Source organism: Erpetoichthys calabaricus, chromosome 1 (genome assembly GCF_900747795.2).
Source record: "Erpetoichthys calabaricus chromosome 1, fErpCal1.3, whole genome shotgun sequence".
In the NCBI taxonomy this organism is placed as follows: Eukaryota; Metazoa; Chordata; class Cladistia; order Polypteriformes; family Polypteridae; genus Erpetoichthys; species Erpetoichthys calabaricus.
In genome coordinates, this window is record NC_041394.2 from 31150862 (window position 1) to 31172165 (window position 21304).

At 37.6% G+C, this 21304-nt stretch overlaps 1 protein-coding gene across 1 annotated transcript in view; it reads right to left on the minus strand.

The window, feature by feature from the left end:
- Window positions 1-4915: 4915 nt before the first annotated feature.
- sae1 (SUMO1 activating enzyme subunit 1) overlaps window positions 4916-21304 on the minus strand; it is a 50439-nt gene continuing 34050 nt past the window's right edge. The window contains exons 7-9 of the mRNA XM_028797286.2: window positions 20326-20470; window positions 6023-6092; window positions 4916-5272 (exon numbers count right to left, since the gene is read on the minus strand). Coding sequence (XP_028653119.2) covers window positions 5180-5272; window positions 6023-6092; window positions 20326-20470 — 308 coding nt within the window. The 3' untranslated portion in view covers window positions 4916-5179. The remainder of the gene's footprint in view (window positions 5273-6022; window positions 6093-20325; window positions 20471-21304) is intronic.

Here is a 21304-nt window from a genome sequence, read left to right on the forward strand (position 1 = left end):
TTTTTTTTTTGCAAATTTATTAAAAATCAAAAACTTAAATATCACATTGACACAAGTATTCAAACCCTTTGCTATGACACTTGGAGTTTGGCTCATGTGCAGTCCACTCTGTTGATCATCATTGAGATGTTTCTACATCTTGTTTGGAGTCGCTATGGTTGGTTCAATTAACTGGAAACAAATAGGAAAGGCACACACCTGTTTATAAAATATCTCAGAGTTGACAATGTATATTGGAATAAAAAGCAAAGAATGAGGCTGAAGGAATTGCCTGCAGAGCTTAGAGACAGGAATGTGTCAAGGCACATACATGGGGAAGGGCTACAAAACATTTCTGTAGCATTGAAGGTTTCATGAGCACAGTGGCCTCCAAAATTTTTAAACAGAAGAAATCTGGAACAACCACAACTCTTTCTAGAGCTAGCTGCCCAGCCAAATTGAGAAATCGGGGGAAGAAGGGCCTTGCTAAGCGAGGTGACCTTGATTGTCAGTCTGGCTGAGCTTCATAAAACCTGTGTGGAGATGGGAGAAGCTTCTAGAAGAATAGCCATCACTGCAACACTCAACCGATCTGGGCTTTATGCCAGAGTGTCCAGATAATAATACACATGGAAACCAGCTTGGAGTTTGCAAAAAGGCATCTAAATGACTCTGAAGACTGTGAGAAACAAGAATCTCTGGCTTGAGGAAACCAAAATTGAACTGTTTGGTGTCAAATCTAAGTGTCATGTCTGGAGGAAATTAGGGACTATTCATCACCTGCACAATACCATTCCAATGATGGAGCATGAAGGCGAGGTTAGGAGCTGAGAGACTAGTCAGGGTCAAAGGAAAGCTGAACAGAGCAAAAGACAGATATGCTTATTGAAAACGCTGGCCCTCAGACTGAGCCAAAGGTTCATCTTACAACAGGATGATGACCTTAAGCACAAAGCAAAGACAACACAGGAGCAGCATAGAGTCAACTCTGGGAATATCCTTGACTGGTCCAGCATAAGCCAGACTTGAACCCAATCAAACATTTCTGGAGAGACCTGAAAGTAACTGTCTTCCGATGGTCTCCAGTCAAACTGACAGTGTTTGAAAGAATCTGCAGAGAAGAATATCAGGAAATCCCCACATCCAGGTGTGTGAAGCTTGACATGTTAAACTTCAGAAGACTCCAGATTGTGAATGCTACCAAAGATGCATCAACTAAGTAATTAACTAAGAGTAAAGGATCTCAATATTTTTTGTCAATGAGATATTTCAGTTTTTTATCTATTATAAAAAAAATTCCTGGGAGAGAATGACTAGGGAGACGAGACGTGAAGATCACGGAAGACACTTAAAAGACCCGCGAGACGAAAGAGATTGGCCACAGAGCGTCTTGCGTGGACCTTAAACATGAGACTTTGTGCCAAGAGATTGACCCAGGACCGTCTCACGGGGACGAAGAACATGAGATTCTTGCAAGACATGCCCTACTTACAACCAATATCAAATAAGACAACGGGCAGCAAAACACTCAGTCGTGTCAAGGCTTTGAGCACACACAGATCCAGGGCTCTCAGCGCATATAAAGCGTATAAGGACAATACGTTATAGATGAAACGTCGACGACTAAGTAAAGAAGAAAGAGCAGCGTGGACAAAAGAGACTCAAAAGAGCTAGAGAGAAAAAAATGCAAAAAAGAAAAAGAATAATCTAGGTGCAAATTCAGAAAATAAGGAAAGTAATAATCAATCCGGAACAAGTGGAATTGGAAAAAAAGCACGTCCAATCGGGCTCAGAATTAAAAGACAAAGTATAACTTCATAAAGACGTTCAAAAACGGTGGCGCTATACACATGCAGAGCAGATTAGAGATTATGAAAGTAGTGGAATTCGAAAGGTTCCAAAAAAGAACGATGGCACGATACACATGCAGAGAAAGGTAAACAATATGAAAGCAGTAAAATTCAACAGTATTGTAGCGTCCTTTCCAGGTTGAAGCCTTTTTTTTTTTTTTGGAGTGACTGTTAGGTTCAATTGAGGGAGGGTGGAGTACAGCATGGAAGACTGACAGCGGGGTATTGATTGATGTGGTAAGAGGGGGGGTCCCAGGACGGGAGGAGGGAGTTGGAGAGGGTGCTACAAGGTTGTGTTTGGGGATTATGAAGTCAGCGTTCTGTTTCTTGATTGTTCAAGTAAAACTTTTGTGAGACTTTACTACGTCTGTCTGTTTTTTTTTTTTTTTTTACTTCTTCTCTTTTCGAGCCGGACGCGGAGGTCGCTACAGTATCAAAAAAAGATAGTAAAGATCGCATTAGCACAAACAAAAGGAAATTATTACTCAAAAAAAGGGAAAATAACCATCACGGACCACGTGTAATTGAAAAAATAGCAGAACAAAGCAAGGTCAGAAATAGAAGACAAAGAGTAGAAAACAAAGTAAAACGTCATAAAGAGGTTAAACAACAAAGGGGCCAAACACATGCAGAGCAGGTTAGAGATAATGAAAACAGTGGAATTCAAAAGACTCAAAAAAAAAAAAAAAAAAAACGTAGGCGCGAAACACATGCAGAGCAAGATACAGAATATGAAAACAGAAAAAACTGAATGTGTCAAAACAAAGAAAGTAAAGATCGTATTAGCACAAACAAAGAGAAATTATTACTCAGAGGAATATGAAAAGGCGAATAGAGATTGAATATATGGACATAGGTGATATGTCTGAAGTATGTAAATATCGTAAGGCTTTGAAGTTTAAGTCAGAGAATTTCAAAAACGGGGTTTACCTCACAAGCATTTATTGGTTACTTTGCAAAAAAAAAAAAAAAGATTAATGGCTGATGATGAAGATCGTTTTGTCTGTGCTGAAATTCCAAACAGAGAAACCAATCCTGAATTATGGTACAAAGTCATTAAACACATGTCTCACTGACCTCATTTAAAAAATTCAGCATGTTGGGACTCAAAAAATTCCAAATGTTGTTTTTAAAGATGTTCTGAAATAAAAGTGAAACTAATGAAATAGCAACAACTCAAAGAAAAAAAAAATCTTAAAAGTGTGTATCCGGAAAACCAAACATGGGGGTTGGCGAGCGAAGCGAGCAGGGGGCAAAGTTTTTTAAAATTTCTAAAATGCTGTTTTTGCGTTGTCATTCTGAGTTACTGAGTGTTGCTTGATGTTGGGGTTGAAGAATTTAACACTAGAATTACCAGAGCCTACGAAAAAACACTTTCACAAAAGGTACAAATAAGAGAACACGTGCACTTTTATTCAAAAATATAACTACACAAAAAAAAAAAGCCGCGTTAGCATGCCACATTGACACTCTTACTACAACCGCTGCGGTGGCGTAATGGTATCAGCTCCTGACTGGGAATCAGAGGGTGGCGAGTTCGATCCCGCACGGCTCCACTTCTTCGAGAAGTGAACTGCTCTTATTCTTACAATTTTAGAATAACAACATAAATTTGATTTCAGTCTGTAACAGCCGGTGTAACTTATGATACTGGTAAAGGTTAGCTTTTTTTTTTTTTTTTTTTTTTTTTAATTCACTTTTCATTCTCGCAGTCGCATTCAGAATCAATCCATACAACCCCATCTGACACAGCTGTTTTCACATAAATAAAAGTGCACTTTTATTCAAGACTATAACCGAAGAATAAAGAAAGCAAGTTACAGTTGGTGGTTGATACGACAGCTTGCGTGGTGCAATGCTAAGAACTGCTGATTTCAAGTGACGGTGAGATACGAAGAAGGCAGCTTCGCCAGCGTTTGTGTGTCAGAACCCTTTTGGGGGGGGGGGGGGGTGTAGGGTGCGGTAGTATGCATCGTGGTACACTGCAGACCTATAGCGCATCTTTATGTCAGATGGGGTTGTATGGATTGATTCTGAATGCGACTGCGAGAATGAAAAGTGAATTAAAAAAAAAAAAAAAAAAGCTAACCTTTACCAGTATCATAAGTTACACCGGCTGTTACAGACTGAAATCAAATTTATATTGTTATTCTAAAATTGTAAGAATAAGAGCAGTTCACTTCTCGAAGTGGAGCCGTGCGGGATCGAACTCGCCACCCTCTGATCCCCAGTCAGGAGCTGATACCATTACGCCACCGCGGCGGTTGTAGTAAGAGTGTCAATGTGGCATGCTAATGCGGCTTTTTTTTTTGTGCAGTTATATTTTTGAATAAAAGCGCACGTGTTCTCTTATTTGTACCTTTTGTGGAAGTGTTTCTTTGATATATGGACTTCAGGCTTCATACGTTATATAGTTTATGCCTACATTTTGTCATTTACTATTAGAATATGAAAAACGTTTCTGTTTTAAAAATGTGTTTGCACAGACTACTATAGAAACGGAACACACATGAAATGCGTGTATTCCAAATAACACTATATTATTTCCACTCTAAAACTCCACTTCAATCCCAGATAATCAAATCAAGGCAAGGCATGAGCTAGGAGAAATTCGTTCTAAGTCGGTGGTAGTAGCTTGTGTTTATCAGCACATTTAGATGACAAAGGACTCTGGCGGAGAGGTGCAAACGGATTTAAGACGTGATTTAAGGTGGGACGGATTTACAAGTTTTTTCGTAGGCTCTGGTAATTCTAGTGTTAAATGATTTTATCACAATGCTGTAACATAGCAAAACGTGTAAAAAGTCAAAGAATCTGAATACTTTCTGAAGGCACTGTAGCTAAATCCATGACCTGAAAAAATGTATTCTGTTTTAATGTTGCTCAATTTACAGCTGTACACAAAAAATTAAAAAAGATACAGAATAAGAAAGAATGTTCTACTTATATAATTTGTATAGAACCACCTTAGTTAAGCAACAATGCAGATGGTAATCCTCAGAAATTTTTTCTACAGTAAAAAACAGTTTCCAAAATTGAACTTAACTTGCAGCTGTTTGTGTTAGAACAAAATAATGACAATGGAGTTGGAAAAAAATGTAAAAAGTTTAATAAGAAAAGTCATTCTGGAATACAACATGAAAATGTGACAAGTAATAACTTTAAATCCTTTAGGGTAGATTACTATAAACTACTGACTGGGATTGACCAAACTCTAATTTGTGACACATATAAAAATAACTCCCAACAGACGTACTGCAATAGACCTGCTGGAGAGAACTTTAAATGAAAGCACTTTACAGTTTCTTTTTATTGTAAATTGAGACTTGCGTTTGCAGTTTTTTTTTTTATTACTTTACACCTAGGCAATCAACAACACCACTTCCTTTAATTCCATCAAAAAAGAAAAAGTTCCGGTGTGGTGCATCTCTTTGGGAAAGTGCCTGGAGAGGAAAAACAAAGACAGAAAGAAAGAAAGGAAGGAAGACAGAATGAAAGAAATTTGAGAATCTTTGCCAAGTTACAAATTTGTTTCATGATTTCATTTTTGTTTTTGTCATATATATATGCATACATACAAGGAACAGATGAAGAAAATTAACAGTTGCTGCCTTATTATTGCTTCTAGTTTCTAACACATATGTGAGTGTCATAAGTCAAAATATTTTCAAAAACTGTAGTAGAATGAATTTATATCTTTCATTAAACTGCTCTTATACCATTTTCAGAGCAGGCAATCCTTTATTTAAAAATATTTTGCCCTCATTAATGAAACTTCAAAGGGCCTAAGACTGGAAAAGTATTTGGGCAGCAGATAAAATAAAAACATCACAACACTGAAAAAGGGAAAAGAGATCAGTGAGTTAGCAAACACTGCACAGTCTGGGCTATGAGGAAAGACTGAACAATGTGAATATTTCCAGTTCACACAAAGACTAGGAGGAGACTTACCAGAATATTTAAAAAACGATGCTGGGAAAAAGTACAATTACCATCAGCATCAAGTAACTTTCACTCACATTATGTAGCTTTAAGTAACACACTGGAATACTTCACGTTTAGACTTGACATTTCCAGTTTCTATTTAATCTATAGCGGGCTTCCTTTACAATTCTCAAGGTTTTTTGCGTTTTTATCTCAGTAGTTCCCTCTAACTCTCATATCCTAATACAAGAGAGAAAAAAAAGTCTTACTTTAACAATTTCCTGCCCAAGCACACCTCCTACCACTGCGCAAACAGGGGCCATTTCAGAAAAACACCAGCTGTAGAGAGATTAACACAAAGTCAAAACAGACAGTCAGAGGACATTCCCACTGCAGTTGGACACATTGCAAAACTACAGCTGAACTTGTCAAGTACTAGATTAAAAAAAAATCCTACAGAAAAGAGTTTGAGTTCAAAGATGTATTCTAATCTGCTGAAAAGTACAAAGAGAAGAGGCAATGTAGTATAAAAACTAAGACTAAGCATTGTTAAGTATATTACCTTTAAACAACTTTCTTTTAATAAAGTTAACATTAAATTTCCTTCTTAACACTATCTGCAGCATTTTAATGGGACTTTAAGAAGACTGCAAATGAAAAAGTGGGCTATGCATTACAGTGGAATGCAATGTACAAATTAGGAACAAGAGGGCACATCTTGAAAACATGGGGACATTAAACATTTGTATGAATTTTGTGAATTGTACCAGTAGTACACAAACTGAGAGACATAACACCTCAGTGATTTATTTTATTACTTTCCACACTGAGGGTGATAAAATCAGACAAAACAATGTAGCTTCTCCTGTCTACACAGAATCCTTACAGGTCCTTAGTTAATAAATTTGATATTGCACGTTATCAATAACATCAGTTAGAAGTCACTGTACCTGACCTCTTACTACAATTAATTTCAAAAAAGATCTTAAAAGGTTTTTCACACTATTTTTATCATGTCACCAACAACATGTTGTCATGGACACCGAGCATGGTCTGGCATCCCCGCCGTGTGGTCAGCTTAATGGAAGGAGATCACCAACTGGGTCTTGTTGGAACCGCCAAAGGGAGCTGTTGGGAGGAGGTTTCATCCTTGGGTGGGGGTTTGGTTTCCCACCTGACCTTGAAGTGCTTCCTGGATGCAATGTGGCGACACCAGAAGTACTCCCGGGTCCGGTATAAAGGAAGCCACTCAACCTCACTCAGCGAGTCAGAGTGAAGTGCAGGAGGACACAACCTGAACCTGTGTTTATATTGGAATACCTCTAACTCACTAGATATCTGTACTTAGGAGACCTCACAAGATCCATTTAACCTTAGTCCTGATAACTGTTGACTGAGATATGGCATTGGCAGAATGTACTGTTTGGAAAAAAAGTGTTACACACCTAATAATGGTGACCCAATACTGAGTGGTGGCTCTGGGGCTAAGGATCTATGCTGGTATCTGGAAGGTTGCCAGTTCAATTCCCATTACTGCCAGAAGGGATCCTACTCCATTGGGCCCTGGAGTGAGGCCCTTAACCTAAACATTTCACCAGGGGCACTGTACAATGTCTGACCTGCGCTCTGATCCCCCAAAGTCAAGGACAATCTAGGATTACCAAAGTATATCAAATGAAAAACTGTATTATCTGTTATAGTTCTGTATATAGTATTGAAGAAACTACCCACAACAAGGAATCTGGAGAACAAAACTAAAGTTATTTTCACTTTGCACTTTCTGCCTATAATTATGAAAACAATTTTACAGTTTATGACCACTTCCGTCATCAAGTTACCCATCTGACCATCAAGTAAGTTATATGAGAAAATATTTTTCTTTTTGTTAAGTAAATGTTGTATCATCTCAAAACCAGAGCAGACAATACTGTAGCCTTTTAAAATTTACCTCGTGTGAAATTCGAAGTTGTGGCCAATATTACTGCAAGGAGCTAACAAACAAAAAATTTAAATTGTGCAAGAGGCTGATTACACGTTTCAACACTTCCACTACAACCAAAGAGCGGCAATTAAGTTATTTTTCAAGAACTGAAAATATCCACTAAAAGCAATAGCATACTGTTAAGTACTGTAGTCCTAAAAGCTTATATCAATGAACACCAATATTGTGAAATACAGTATTTATATCCCATGTGGAGTTTAAACTTAAAAAAATGTTAATACTTGTACTCATGGACAGGTAAAAATTATAATTTTTTAGAAGGCAAAACAATATGATGAGCTCAGGATAAAACTGCTTAAGGCAACAATCACATTAAACAACTTTTCCAGTAATTTTCAGCTGTAGCCTTAATTTACATAATCTTAGCCAGTGTGAGGCGCCCTACTGTGAAGACCAGTTGGCTGGTGTGACATCCCCAGTGACTCACTCCAACTAGTTGTTGACTTTCCACAACAAAATCAAACAGGTTTGATTGGTTTTAGCCATAACACCGGGCTCTGTGTGCATGAGAGCTGACAAGTACGATGTTGAAAGTACAATGGATAAAATGAACTGACGATGGATTAAGAAACACTGGTGTTTTAGACCTTACAAACAGAAGAGAAATTCATCTGTCGGATGTGTCATATTTTGTGTACCACAACAGAATGGAAAAAAGTAAAAGGGCCAAGACTGTAGCTATACTGGTTAACGTTTCAGTCAGCACCAGCTCCTTCAGGTAGCAAGCTGTCACAAAAACAGTCGAGAAAAGTCATTAAATTTGACATGCACACTGATTTTTTGTCATGTAACATGGCCTGGCAACGAGATAAGCAACAGCAGTTGACAAGTCTAACATACCCATTATAATATAACCTGGGTCTTTACTTAAGAACTGCTCCACTTAACACAAAAACAATCAGTGAGCACCAGGGTTCAAAACATAAGATTACATTTACTTTTAAGTTCTATGAGGTTTTAAGATGTCAACTTTAGTAACTTCATCAGTTAAGAAACAATGCAGCAGAAATCTCCAAGTGTTTTTTTAAACAAATCTAACTGAATGATGCAGTTGTTTTTTTGAGTAAGGTGGATTATTAATTTCTTCATTTTTCAGCAAATGCTCATGTCCTGACATTTTTGATTCCTAAGCTAAAGAATATTTCTATTTATTTCACCATGCCACTCTATCTAGTAGCAGTTGCTCATATTTAAAGAAACTGATTAGTTTTCTTGCACTAATGGTTGCTCTCAAGTGTATCATTTATTAACCGAGTGGAATGTGTGGAAGCAGGAAATGCATTTCAGGGAGTAATTTTCATATTACACCACTTATGATACTAAATTCAATTTGCACAGGAACCCATCTCTAATTTTTTTAGATTATACTACAAATATAGACTTAAATGATCCTGTTGTGTGTACTGTATACGCAAAAATTATTCAAGTTATCAGTGGCTGCCCCTCATGCATAACAGGCCATAGATGACAGCCTACTCACACCTCAATGAAAAATAACAAAACAATAAGAAAAAGGTAATTGCACAGAAATGAAAATAAAGAATACCATCAATCCAGACACCTCTTTCTTAATGGATACTGACCAGTCAGACCATGATTAATCTCTGATAAGCTGCTTTTCAGACAACTATCATGTTTCTTTTAGAGGCGAGCACTTTTTAAAACTCTACACTTTTATTTCACACAATTGATAAGTGAATTATTTACAAATGACTCTCCACTTAATTTGAAAAATTCTGCCTTTGCCAAATGGCAGTATTCATTTAAATACTAGTAATAAATATAAGTAGTAGTGTTGTCGTGTGTAAAAACAGAACATTTGACAGTATTTAATGTTGTCTCCTCATAAAGCAAACACCCTTTTCCTGCATTAGAACAGACATCCATGTATTTAAGCATGCACTATTATACAAATCTGCAGAGCAGAGTCACGCATTAAATCAAGTATCCACTGACACCCCACAAAAGTGTGGCAGTCTGACGTTTTGCTTCTTTGAAGTTTTGAGTGCAATCCAAAATTTTAAAAATATTATTTGAGTCCAGGTAAGAATAATGTACTGTAAATGTTATAGGAAAAGCAAGAACAAAACAATCATTAACTGAAACTAAAAAAAAAAAAAAACTGTTAAGAATTTTGATTAAACAAGCACTTCATATTAAAACCTAAAAAAATGTACATATCATTGAAAACATTACTATTCAAATATTACACAAGAGAATGATTTACTTTAAACTGTCAATGGAAAGAGTTCAATATTTCTATAGGCTATTTTAGAGCTTTGTGTCAGTCCAGCTAACGTAACGTCTTTCCTGAGCCCACACTTTATTTTCACTTCCCTTAGCTTTACCTTCAATGTCTGATTAGTACACTTGGCTTGTAATGATGCATTTTATATATACTGTATTAACATGGCAGGCTGTAGGATTTTTTAAAGTACTAATTGTCCATACTTTAGCACAATAAGAAACTAAATTACCAAATAAGCAGTTATTTCCTTGCATACATAAAGAACTAGGAAGAGGAAAGGCTCTCACACAATTTGAAAGCTGGCAGAAGTTGGACTTGAAAATAACAATGGCATTTATTCACCATTTTTATAAGTTACATTGCATGCACAACATGCAAAATGCTACAAGCACACTTCTCTTTGCCATAACAGCAGTGCATACAAAGACACATGTCAGATAATACTAACAGTGCTTAAAATAAACTTGAAAACATTTACCAACAAGCAGTGGAATTACAAGGTAAAATATTGCACAGAAAAGACAATGTAAGGTGTGTTTCTTATTCTTCTAGATTTAACAAACTCTCTTCTATTATAACCAAGTTTCCATTTTAAAGAAAGCAAAAGCACACTAAATATATGAATACAGTCCAGATGCAAACTGATCAGGCACTTTCATTGTATGTCCCCAATGTCTGTGTTACTTCGCTGTGTAGGCTGTAATAGTGTGAATTATTAGGTTATGGTGAACTGAGCATCGTAGCTGACTTTTTTCATCCCTTCTCTCTTATGTGTGAATAAAAACCAAAATGATCATGCAAAATACTAATTTAATGAGTTATTGCTCAGTGCTTCTTAGCTCAATGGTGTGAGGGGAATAGCATATTTCTAAAGACAGGAAGGTCACAACCAAATTCTGTTAAAGAGAAATTGTCTTTTAAATAGAAAGTATCCAATTTTGGATCCACATATTTTGGGCATGAATGCCTAGGAATACAAAATATATTTCCCGATGGTAAAACCTGCATTTTCTTGTACAGACTATCCCAAATAATCTTGGACCTTTGAAATTTACTGAATATTGGAGGCTGTTGTGGTATTGTATGAGTAAAATATTTTTTCTACCCTTCAGGATTGATCTTTTAGTTGTGATTATGATGTACAATATATAGTGTAAACCTATTTACTGTACATGATCAACAGGAATACATTATGAATGACATCAGCAATGATGTTAACTTCTGCCAATTGTGCAAACAGCCTTAAATAGAGCAAATGCAGGTACATTGAGTTGTTTAGAATCACAAAGCAAGTCGGAGGAGATAGATAGAGGGAACTGAATGGGCAGAATTGGGGTTTAAAGGTCAACACTTTAGCCATTTGACTATGATACACACCATATGTTTACATTTACATTTGCATAATACAAAACATAAAGAACTTTCTTTAGCTGTACTGTAGAACATATTAGTACAAATAATTTATGTATTAGTTTATTTATGGTGCTGGTATATTCTTTTGAAATGGCTTTCTATGCCGCTCAATTTCACACCCTGACTTTAAAAGGGTAGGGCACCTTTTTTTTTTTAGCATATGACCTCATAATAACATTTCCATGGTCATGTGTCAGTACTGCCAACTTGACTTAATATTGATTGGGACACAATGGTTGGGCGCTTAGAAACAGGACTAAGGAGTACATAAGGTAAACTTGTATTTGTGATTTTTGTTATTAAATAACATGGTTGTGTGTTTAATATATTCATGTTTATCATGGTGCTGGAGTGTTCACTGTTCATTGTACATGTGACAATAGTACTACTAGTATCTGCAGCCAAGATTTCTAATATATTAATATTCTACCAAATTTACCGTCTTCAAGGTCAAATTAAATGCTCTGAAAAAGACATTGACTTACTGTGGTATTAATAATGCACTAAATGCTAGAAGATGTCCATGATGTAACTCAGATTCACTGGGTGTTTCAAGCCTTTTAACACCACATACCCTAGCCTTTGGAACACATTGTGTCCGAGTGGCTCTCTGCCATAGACCACTCCTCTTGTTCCGCAGTCATCATGAAGCTTGTTCTATGGCCTCTGTGCTGTTCCTTATGGCCTTCATCTTTCAAGCTCTTGAAATGCTTATCTGACTGTAGGCCTTGTAGAGGAATTGACCAGAAAATCCTCTGCAGCACATCTACACTGGCATACAGTGTGCCTTTTATCCCTGGTTGTGGCACTCCTCCACCAAGTCTAGGTACCTGGCCTTCTTCCTTTCATGGGCCTCCTCCATCCGGTCTTCCCAGGATGCAGTCTCCTCTGACATGAATACCTGTTTACATGCCGCTAACAGAAGCATTATGTTTGGACTAGGCATGGTTGTCAAGAAGTGCTCAGGAAATGTGAGCGGTTTCCTAGGTCAACTCTCCATTGTCAGAACTTTGCTTTTCCCAGTAGGCCAGCAAGTGCCTTAAATTAAGAATTATTAGCTTCAGTGGGCAAAGATGATCAGATATGGACATAGCTTCACTCATGGTATTGGTATTGGGCATTCTCTTCTGTACCTATTCATGGTTCTAACAGTAAAGCCCGTCACTCAGGGCTTTCAGGCAGCAACTGAGGATATGCTCTAATGTTCTCTTTCCTTGGCACAGAGGACATGCCAGTGTTTCAGCCTTTCCACAGCTAGAGATTTGCTGGACTAGGCAAATCATCAGAGTATGAGAATCAGCACACTTTAAATTCATTGTAAGATCTGTAAAATCATTGTTCAATGGTTCTAAAAGATTGCAAATAATAAAATTAACATTTTGTGAAGCCATCCTAGATAATTATTGCCACATTTACAATTTAGGAGATGTTAAACTCTTACTGTTAGTTTTGTCACTAAAGCTTCATTTTGTTTTTGCCCAAAGCACCATAACATGTATTCAGCCCTGCTGGCTATTGCAGTTGTGCAATTGAGACCACAGAGACAAAGCATTACATTTACCGGGTATTCCACTCCCCAGGGCAGCATAAAAATACACTTGCAGCTTAGTGAATGTCTATTTATAAGCAATGAACTGTGTGCCAGCAGACTTTGTTATCTCAGGAGGACAACAATTTGTTTTAACTCAGTATCAAGTAATATTTTCACACAAGCTAATTTTCACTATTATCTAGTTATTTATGTAGAGAAAAAAAGATTCTGTTTATTTACATGTTCTATAAATAGACTTACACACTGCTGAACCCTTCTAAAAAATGGCTAGGGTACTGTTCTTGACAAGCCACGTTCTTTCTTCCAGTAAGTTCAACTAACACCTCTTTTCCCTCTAGTGGGAAAAGTAAGATGCACAAATAAGTTAGAATATATTTTTTGTTATAGACTAGTCACCTACCTACAAATAGGCCTGCACTTATCTAATATTACAATGAATAAAAAAATGAATGGTGGTTCATTCTACAATAGTTTTCAACTTCCTGTTCTCCTAATGAGTATTTTTACCTTAAAGTTCCATTAACAACAATTTATCTGAATGTAAACTATTTTTGCTAATACACAAGATATCACTATTACTCATCAACATTGCCATTCCAGTTTTCCTTGTAACAACATACTGAGCTGGGAAGAAAACATCTCCTGATTCCCAGCAAATTCATTGACAGACATAATCCCTCCACTCCAGTATGTTCTGGGTCTTTCCATCAAGCTTGTTTTTTTCAGGCTATGTTAGGTACCCCTCCCAAGTATGGTGTTCAAAAGGAATCAAAATTACATGTCCCAGCGACCTCAAATGGTTCTGACGCGATCCAGAAAAGCAGCTGTTCTACACCAAGGTTCTCTCCTCACTCTGTCATTGAGAGTAGGCACAGCCACACTATACAGGAACCACATTTCAGCTGCTTGTACTTGTGATCTAGTTTTTTCACTCACTACACAATGCCTGTGGCCATAAATGAGAATAGGGGTGTAAACTGACTGGTAAATAAATCAATCTCTTCGTCCACAAAATTTGTTCCTGCTTCCCCACCACAGTCTGGTATAATGAGCATAAAACTGCTTCAAGGATTCATTGGACAATCTCACTATTATCTACTCCCTTACTCCTGAAAAGATCTGTGAGTTGCTTGAACTCCTCCATCTGGGAAATAAATAACTCACCCCTTACCTGACAAGTACAAGCCATAATTTCTGGCAGAGTACCATGACCTTAGATTTGGAGACGCTGATACTAATGTCAACTATGTGACATTCAGGTGCCTATATTGGAGTTCCAGAGCCAAACGCAATTCAGAATTATTATAAAAATAGATGCTTTGCTAATTAAGAGACATGTATGGAGCGGTCTGCAATATCAGAGCTTTATGTTTCATTATCTCTATTGGTCTTTGCTAAAAACAAAATCAAGGTCAGTGACAAATTCTAATTAAAATAATTTACACAGTAGTAATGAAAAAAAACATCATACAGGTAAAGCTTGATTACTTTTACAGTACAGCCCACAATGGAGTGGTGGCTCTGAGGCTAAGGATCTATGCTGGTATCCAGAAGGTTGCTGGTTCGAATCCCTGTCACTGCCAAAAGATATCCTACTCTGCTGGGCCCTTGAGCAAGACCCTTAACCTGTAATTGCTCCAGGGGCGCTGTACAATGGCTGACCCTGCGCTCTGACCCTAAGGGGTATGTGAAAATTAACAAATTCCTAATACAAGAAATTGTATAAGGCGAAATAAAGAACCAAAAAAAAAAAAAAAAAAGCGTAATAAAAATAAAGAAATGCACATTACTTTCCACAGCAGTGCAGAGTATGAATGTTTTGTGCCATTTACCTTTGCTCAATTACAGATGCATTTTTGACATTTTCTGTAATCACGTGTTCATAATCACATTTCAGCTATTGTTAAGAAGCTCACCTATGCCACTATTTTCTCAGACGTCTGAGGAAAACACAGATTTCTCCATCTGTTCTGACAACCATTTGTGGATGTACAGTGCAGTCCCGTCTTCACTTACTGTATAATTTTACGGTATTGCACCTGCTTGGCTCAATATATATAAAGCACTATAAAGGGGATGTGGATATTACTGGCAAACAGCTGCCTTTTTTTCAAGACATACAACACATGCTGCCTTAGAAAAGCAACCAGTACTAGTAAAGACCTCAGCCATGCTGCTTAGTCATCTTTCTCACTCCTCCCTTTCAGCACATGGTACAGGGCCATTTGTACTTCCACCAATAGATTTAGAAACAGTTTTTATCGGTGGTAACAGTACTTAACAGCCAGTCATAGTAGTAATTACTGTACACGTTACATCTTATATACAGTGGGTACGGAAAGTATTCAGACCCCTTCAATTTTTCACTCTTTGTTATATTGCAGCCATTTGCTACAATCATTTAAATTAATTTTTTTCCTCATTAATGTACACACAGAACCCCATATTGACAGACAAAAAAAAGAATTTTTGAAATTGTTGCAGATTTATTAAAAAAGAAAAACTGAAATATCACATGGTCCTAAGTATTCAGACCCTTTGCTAAGTATTTAGTAGAAGCACCCTTTTGAGCTAATACAGCCATGAGTCTTCTTGGGAAAGATGCAACAAGTTTTTCACACCTGGATTTGGGGATCCTCTGCCATTCCTCCTTGCAGATCCTCTCCAGTTCTGTCAGGTTGGATGGTAAATGTTGGTGGACAGCCATTTTTAGGTCTCTCCAGAGATGCTCAATTGGGTTTAAGTCAGGGCTCTGGCTGGGCCATTCAAGAACACTCACAGAGTTGTTGTGAAGCCACTCCTTCGTTATTTTAGCTGTGTGCTTAGGATCATTGTCTTGTTGGAAGGTAAACCTTCGGCCCAGTCTGAGGTCCTTAGCACTCTGGAGAAGGTTTTTGTCCAGGATATCCCTGTACTTGGCTGCATTCATCTTTCCCTCGATTGCAACCAGTCGTCCTGTCCCTGCAGCTGAAAAACACCCCCACAGCATGATGCTGCCACCACCATGCTTCACTGTGGGGACTGTATTGGACAAGTGATGAGCAGTGCCTGGTTGTCTCCACACATACCGCTTAGAATTAAGGCCAAAATGTTCTATCTTGGTCTCATCAGACCACAGAATCTTATTTCTCACCATCTCAGAGTCCTTCAGGTGTCTTTAGCAAACTCCATGCGGGCTGTCATGTGTCTTGCACTGAGTGGAGGCCCTGACTGGTGGAGGGCTGCAGTGATGGTTGACTTTCTACAACTTTCTCCCATCTCCTGACTGCATCTCTGGAGCTCAGCCAAAGTGATCTTTGGGTTCTTCTTTACCTCTCTCACCAAGGCTCTTCTCCCCCGGTAGCTCAGCTTGGCCGGACGGCGAGCTCTAGGAAGGGTTCTGGTCGTCCCAAACGTCTTCCATTTAAGGATTATGGAAGCCACTGTGCTCTTGGGAACCTTAAGTGCAGCAGAAATTTTTTTGTAACCTTGGCCAGATCTGTGCCTTGCCACAATTCTGTCTCTGAGCTCTTCAGGCAGTTCCTTTGACCTCATGATTCTCATTTGCTCTGACATGCATTGTGAGCTGTAAGGTCTTATATAGACAGGTGTGTGGCTTTCCTAATTAAGTCCAATCAGTATAATCAAACACAGCTGGACTCAAATGAAGGTGATCTCAAGGATGATCAGAAGAAATTGAAAGCACCTGAGTTAAATATATGAGTGTCACAGCAAAGGGTCTGAATACTTAGGACCATGTGATATTTCAGTTTTTCTTTTTTAATAAATCTGCAACAATTTCAAAAATTCTTTTTTTTGTCTGTCAATATGGGGTGCTGTGTGTAAATTAATGAGGAAAAAAATTAATTTAAATGATTTTAGCAAATGGCTGCAATATAACAAAGAGTGAAAAATTGAAGGGGTCTGAATACTTTCCGTACCCACTGTATATCTAAATGTTGTAATGGATGGCACACATGGGCTGGCATCCTGACCAGAACTGAACAGAGACTCTCACCCAGCCGGAAGGCCAGTGAAATGGAGGAGAAAATATTCAGCAGTGCTCATCTTCTCAAGTCCTTTCAATATGCTTGATGGCAGCCTCCCTGAGTTAGGACTCCCACCCAGACACCTACAGGGCAGGATAGGACCAGTAGTTCCGTGAGGCAGCCCTGTTGGGTTTTGTGGGGGCTGCACAGGGGAGTGGCTGAGATTCACAATCCGTACTTTCAGGGACTGGTAGAACTTCCAGTGGGCTATACCCTAGCACCCGAAGTATTCCTTGTTCATAGTTAAAATAAGCCGCTTATCTCAGCTAGGGGAGTTGAGCAGAGGAGAAAGAAGAAAGTTTGTTTTGATGTGCTGTATTGGGATGTGCTAAAAGAAGAAGCCTGATAAATATATTTTTGCGATTAAAAAAATGAATTTGCACCTGGGACTGTCTCTGTGTGGTTGTGTCTGGGTTTTGGGGGCTCAGTGGCACCCCCTGGTGACCCTGAAGATTCAGAACCCAAATTTCAGGTAATACCAGAACAACTAAGAGTGTAACAATGATGTCTGCACAGAACTTAGCAACTGAGTTGCTGTTCCAGAATGCATTATTAAGCATTCTGGATTAAATTTTTCCGAAATGACCTTTATAAACACTATAAAATCCATAAACTGCCAGAGCAAATGATTTTCACTTTCACTTTTAAAACAATAACTACAAAATATTACAAACAGGTGGAGCAGCAATGCATGCAATGATTCCTCAGATTTACGGAGCCTTCCATTTGCTTGAACTAAGTTCTGTGTTTGACAAGAGAGTTACATTTTAAAAATGGCATTAAATAAAAGAATTAAACGAGACAGACAGACAGAAGGAATAAAGCCAAAAGGGTACAAGAGCACTATAATTATAATCATTAAAAAAAGATCAACTAGATACTAATCAATAAGAAAAAAAAGGAAAATGTCAGCCAAGTGCAATATGCCACTTTCTGTAAAAAAATATTAAGCCGATTCACTTAAATACCGGTTCATAATTCAGTGATAAAAAGGGGGTTATGTTATGGGTTCAAATGCTACAGTATTACCAACAGTACTTTTTATTCAAGGCTGAAATGATTTGACACAGAATATTAATTAGTGACTAAAAGCTAACTTGCAATGAAACATAAAAGACAACATTAAGCCTGTAACCCTAACGCAAGTAAAATACATGAACAATGATCTCATGGTTGTTTATTTTAGTCAAAGTCACTCCTTCCTTGCAATGTTTTTTAGTTAAAGTTTGTAAAACTCCAGGTTCTCCTACACATACTAGCTTATAACGCCAAATAACTGACTAAGGAAACACAATGATGCAAAATACACATAGCCACAAAGATATTAAAACCTTTTAGGCAAAAATATAACAATTTAAACTTAAAATATTTATTCATCCTAGCAAAGCACAAATAAAATGCTATTTGGTTCAAATTTTGTAAACTTGACGAATCAACCACTATATAACATGATAATTGTTTTAAAAATGTCTTTTACGAAAATATACTTTGCTTTCTTTTTTTCTTTTCAAACACAGCTACATTTTCAGTGAACCTCTAATATTATTTCAAAAGCCAGTTTTTAGTTAAATTTCTGCCCATCCCTTTTCAAACCTGTTTGACTCCGCTCAAGATTTGGGGAGGACCTAGCTTATCCCTTCAGTATGAGGTACAAGGCTTCAACTAATTCTGGATGGGTAAACCTTATATACACGCACTCACATTACAGTAATATGAAGCCATGTTTTTTTTTGTTAGCACTGAAAGTAACCTGATTTTTGAACCAGTACTTTACAAACTGAGAATATGGCATAAATATATCTTGACATTATAATTGAAAGAAGTCAGTCAATCATTTTATAACCTGCTTAGTCCTGAAAAGGATTGTGGGGGTTTGCTGGAACCTAGCCTAGCAAGAATAGGGCGCAAGGCGGGAATAAACCCTGGACAGGGCACCACTTCTTTGCAGGGTGAACACACACACACACACACACACACACACATACACACACTAGGGCCAATTTAGGATCACCACCTAACCTTGCACCTCTTTTGGAATAGGGAGGAAACCAGAACACCCAGAGAAAACCCAAACAGACACGGGGAGAACATGCAGACTCCATGTGAACCCAGGTCTCCTTATTGTGAGGCAGCAGCACTACCACTGTGCCACTGTGTTGCCCTATAATTGAAAGAAGTAGAGGAAACAAAAAATTCTTTCTGGTAATCCTGGCATTTGCTACTGCACTAAGGCCAGTCTTTAATGTAATAATTATGCAATCTTACTGAACAATGTGTTCATGTTGTGGTTTACATTTATTTTTAAATTCTATGTCATTACTCCAAATTAATGGATGACAAAATAAAACATGCTATTAAAGATGTTAAATCAATGGCTGTGAAGGGGTAGCATCTATAAATAAACAATAAAAACAAAATATTGTGTAATGCTGATCATAGCTGATAAAATATCAAAGCCCACGAGAAATTATTTACAAGTGCATCCCTTGTGCCTTAAATCTACACAGAGCTGTACTTAAAAATAATCCTGAAGCTATAAACAGGCTGTTCAGTGAGATTTCAACTCTAAGGAATTCATATTTAATGTTTAGATCACTTGTTTGTCTGTATAAATAGTTAACAAGAAGTCTAAAATATCGACCTGGATATATACCACCAGACCAGCTGAATTCAGAACAGAGATTGGCCAAAGAATTTCTTTTACATTCCATTAACTTCTACACCACCTAGTGGTGATAATGAGAAAACCTGCAAATGTGCTAAATATTTAGTCCTTGTTTTTTATTATCTTTTTTGATTTTGATGTGATATACTTTAATAATCCCAGAGGGGAAATTGTCTTTTCGCACACCCTTTGGGGATGGGAAAGCAGAGTAAGTGCCCCAATGCAATTTTCAGGTTAAGGGCCTTCTTTAAGGGCCCAATGGAGTAGGATCCACATAGCACTGCCTCAAAAGCTTAAGGGTGAAAAAGTTCAGGAGATCCACAAAAGACCTAAAACTTGCACAGATGCAGAAAAAAACTGATGGTTTTGATTTACTACATTAGTTACCCAATAGGATAAGACAGATTTTTTTTAATTCGGTTAAAAATGTGGAATAATAGCTATAAAATTATACTAAATATTACACCAGTTTTTAAGTGTATCTTCCCAAATATGTCTTTATGCTGCTTTATATTATAGTCCCAAGCAGCGCAGATGTTGCAAAGTCAAGAGTAGTATGAGATCAATTCTGAATAGCTTAATGTTTTTTGTCTTAGCAGTAACACATAACAAACAAAAATAATAAACAACAGAACTAATAACATTTTTCCTTTATAGTATTCACCTGACAAAATCATCAGGAAGAAGATCACTGCTTAATCCTTGTGAGTCTAGAACATCATTGCGTATCTGTAGGAGAAGTTCAGAGTCTTCTGGGAAACATTCTGGTAGTGGATCACGACCCTTGTCTGTGCGGAACTTCAGCAACACTACATTAAAACAAGGCCATAAAAATCAGTTTAGCAATGAGATAAGATGATGACATATAGCACACACAGTCAAAAGCTTTTAGCATGACAGGAAAAATGTCAGATAAAACCAAAAACCAATAAATATATGGACACAAGGAAATAACATTTTACATCCATCAGCTGCACTTACTTATTTAGAGTCATACCTTATAATAATACATTTTACTTATATAGAACCTTTCCCATGCTCAAACCACTACATAGAAATTCAAAATGAACAAGAGTGAATATATAACATTAGATACAAAATGGTATCCACATAAAACTCTAAATAAAGATAAATACAGGAAACATAAAGCTTAGAATTGGAAAGAGGCAAAAAATCAGAATAAAAATACACAATGCTACAAGAAAACCTGAACAAACAACAAAATTTGTGATACAAGTCAAGTCAAGTTGGGGAGCATGCACTGCTGCAGCATGCAGCCGCTCCCACCACATGGTAAAACAGCTCGGGATCTGGGTTGGCACCCCCCCAGGCAGACATGTGGTTCAGTCCCACCATCCAGAGGAGACCATCTATCTGCCACATCCAGGTATTACGTGGCGTCCCCTTGGCCTATTCCAGCCACTCTGGTGCTCAACAATGAGGATCCTGTGACACAAAGTCAAACCAGCAGTATCCGAGGATTCTCTGAAGAGACACAGTACCAAAGGAGTCCAGTCTTTGTCTCAAGTCACTGTAGAGTGTCCATGTCTTGCAAACATATAGCAAAACAGGAAGCACCAGGACTCCAAAGACTTGGAATTTCGTCCTTTTGCATAGATATCAGGAGTGCCACATACCCTTTT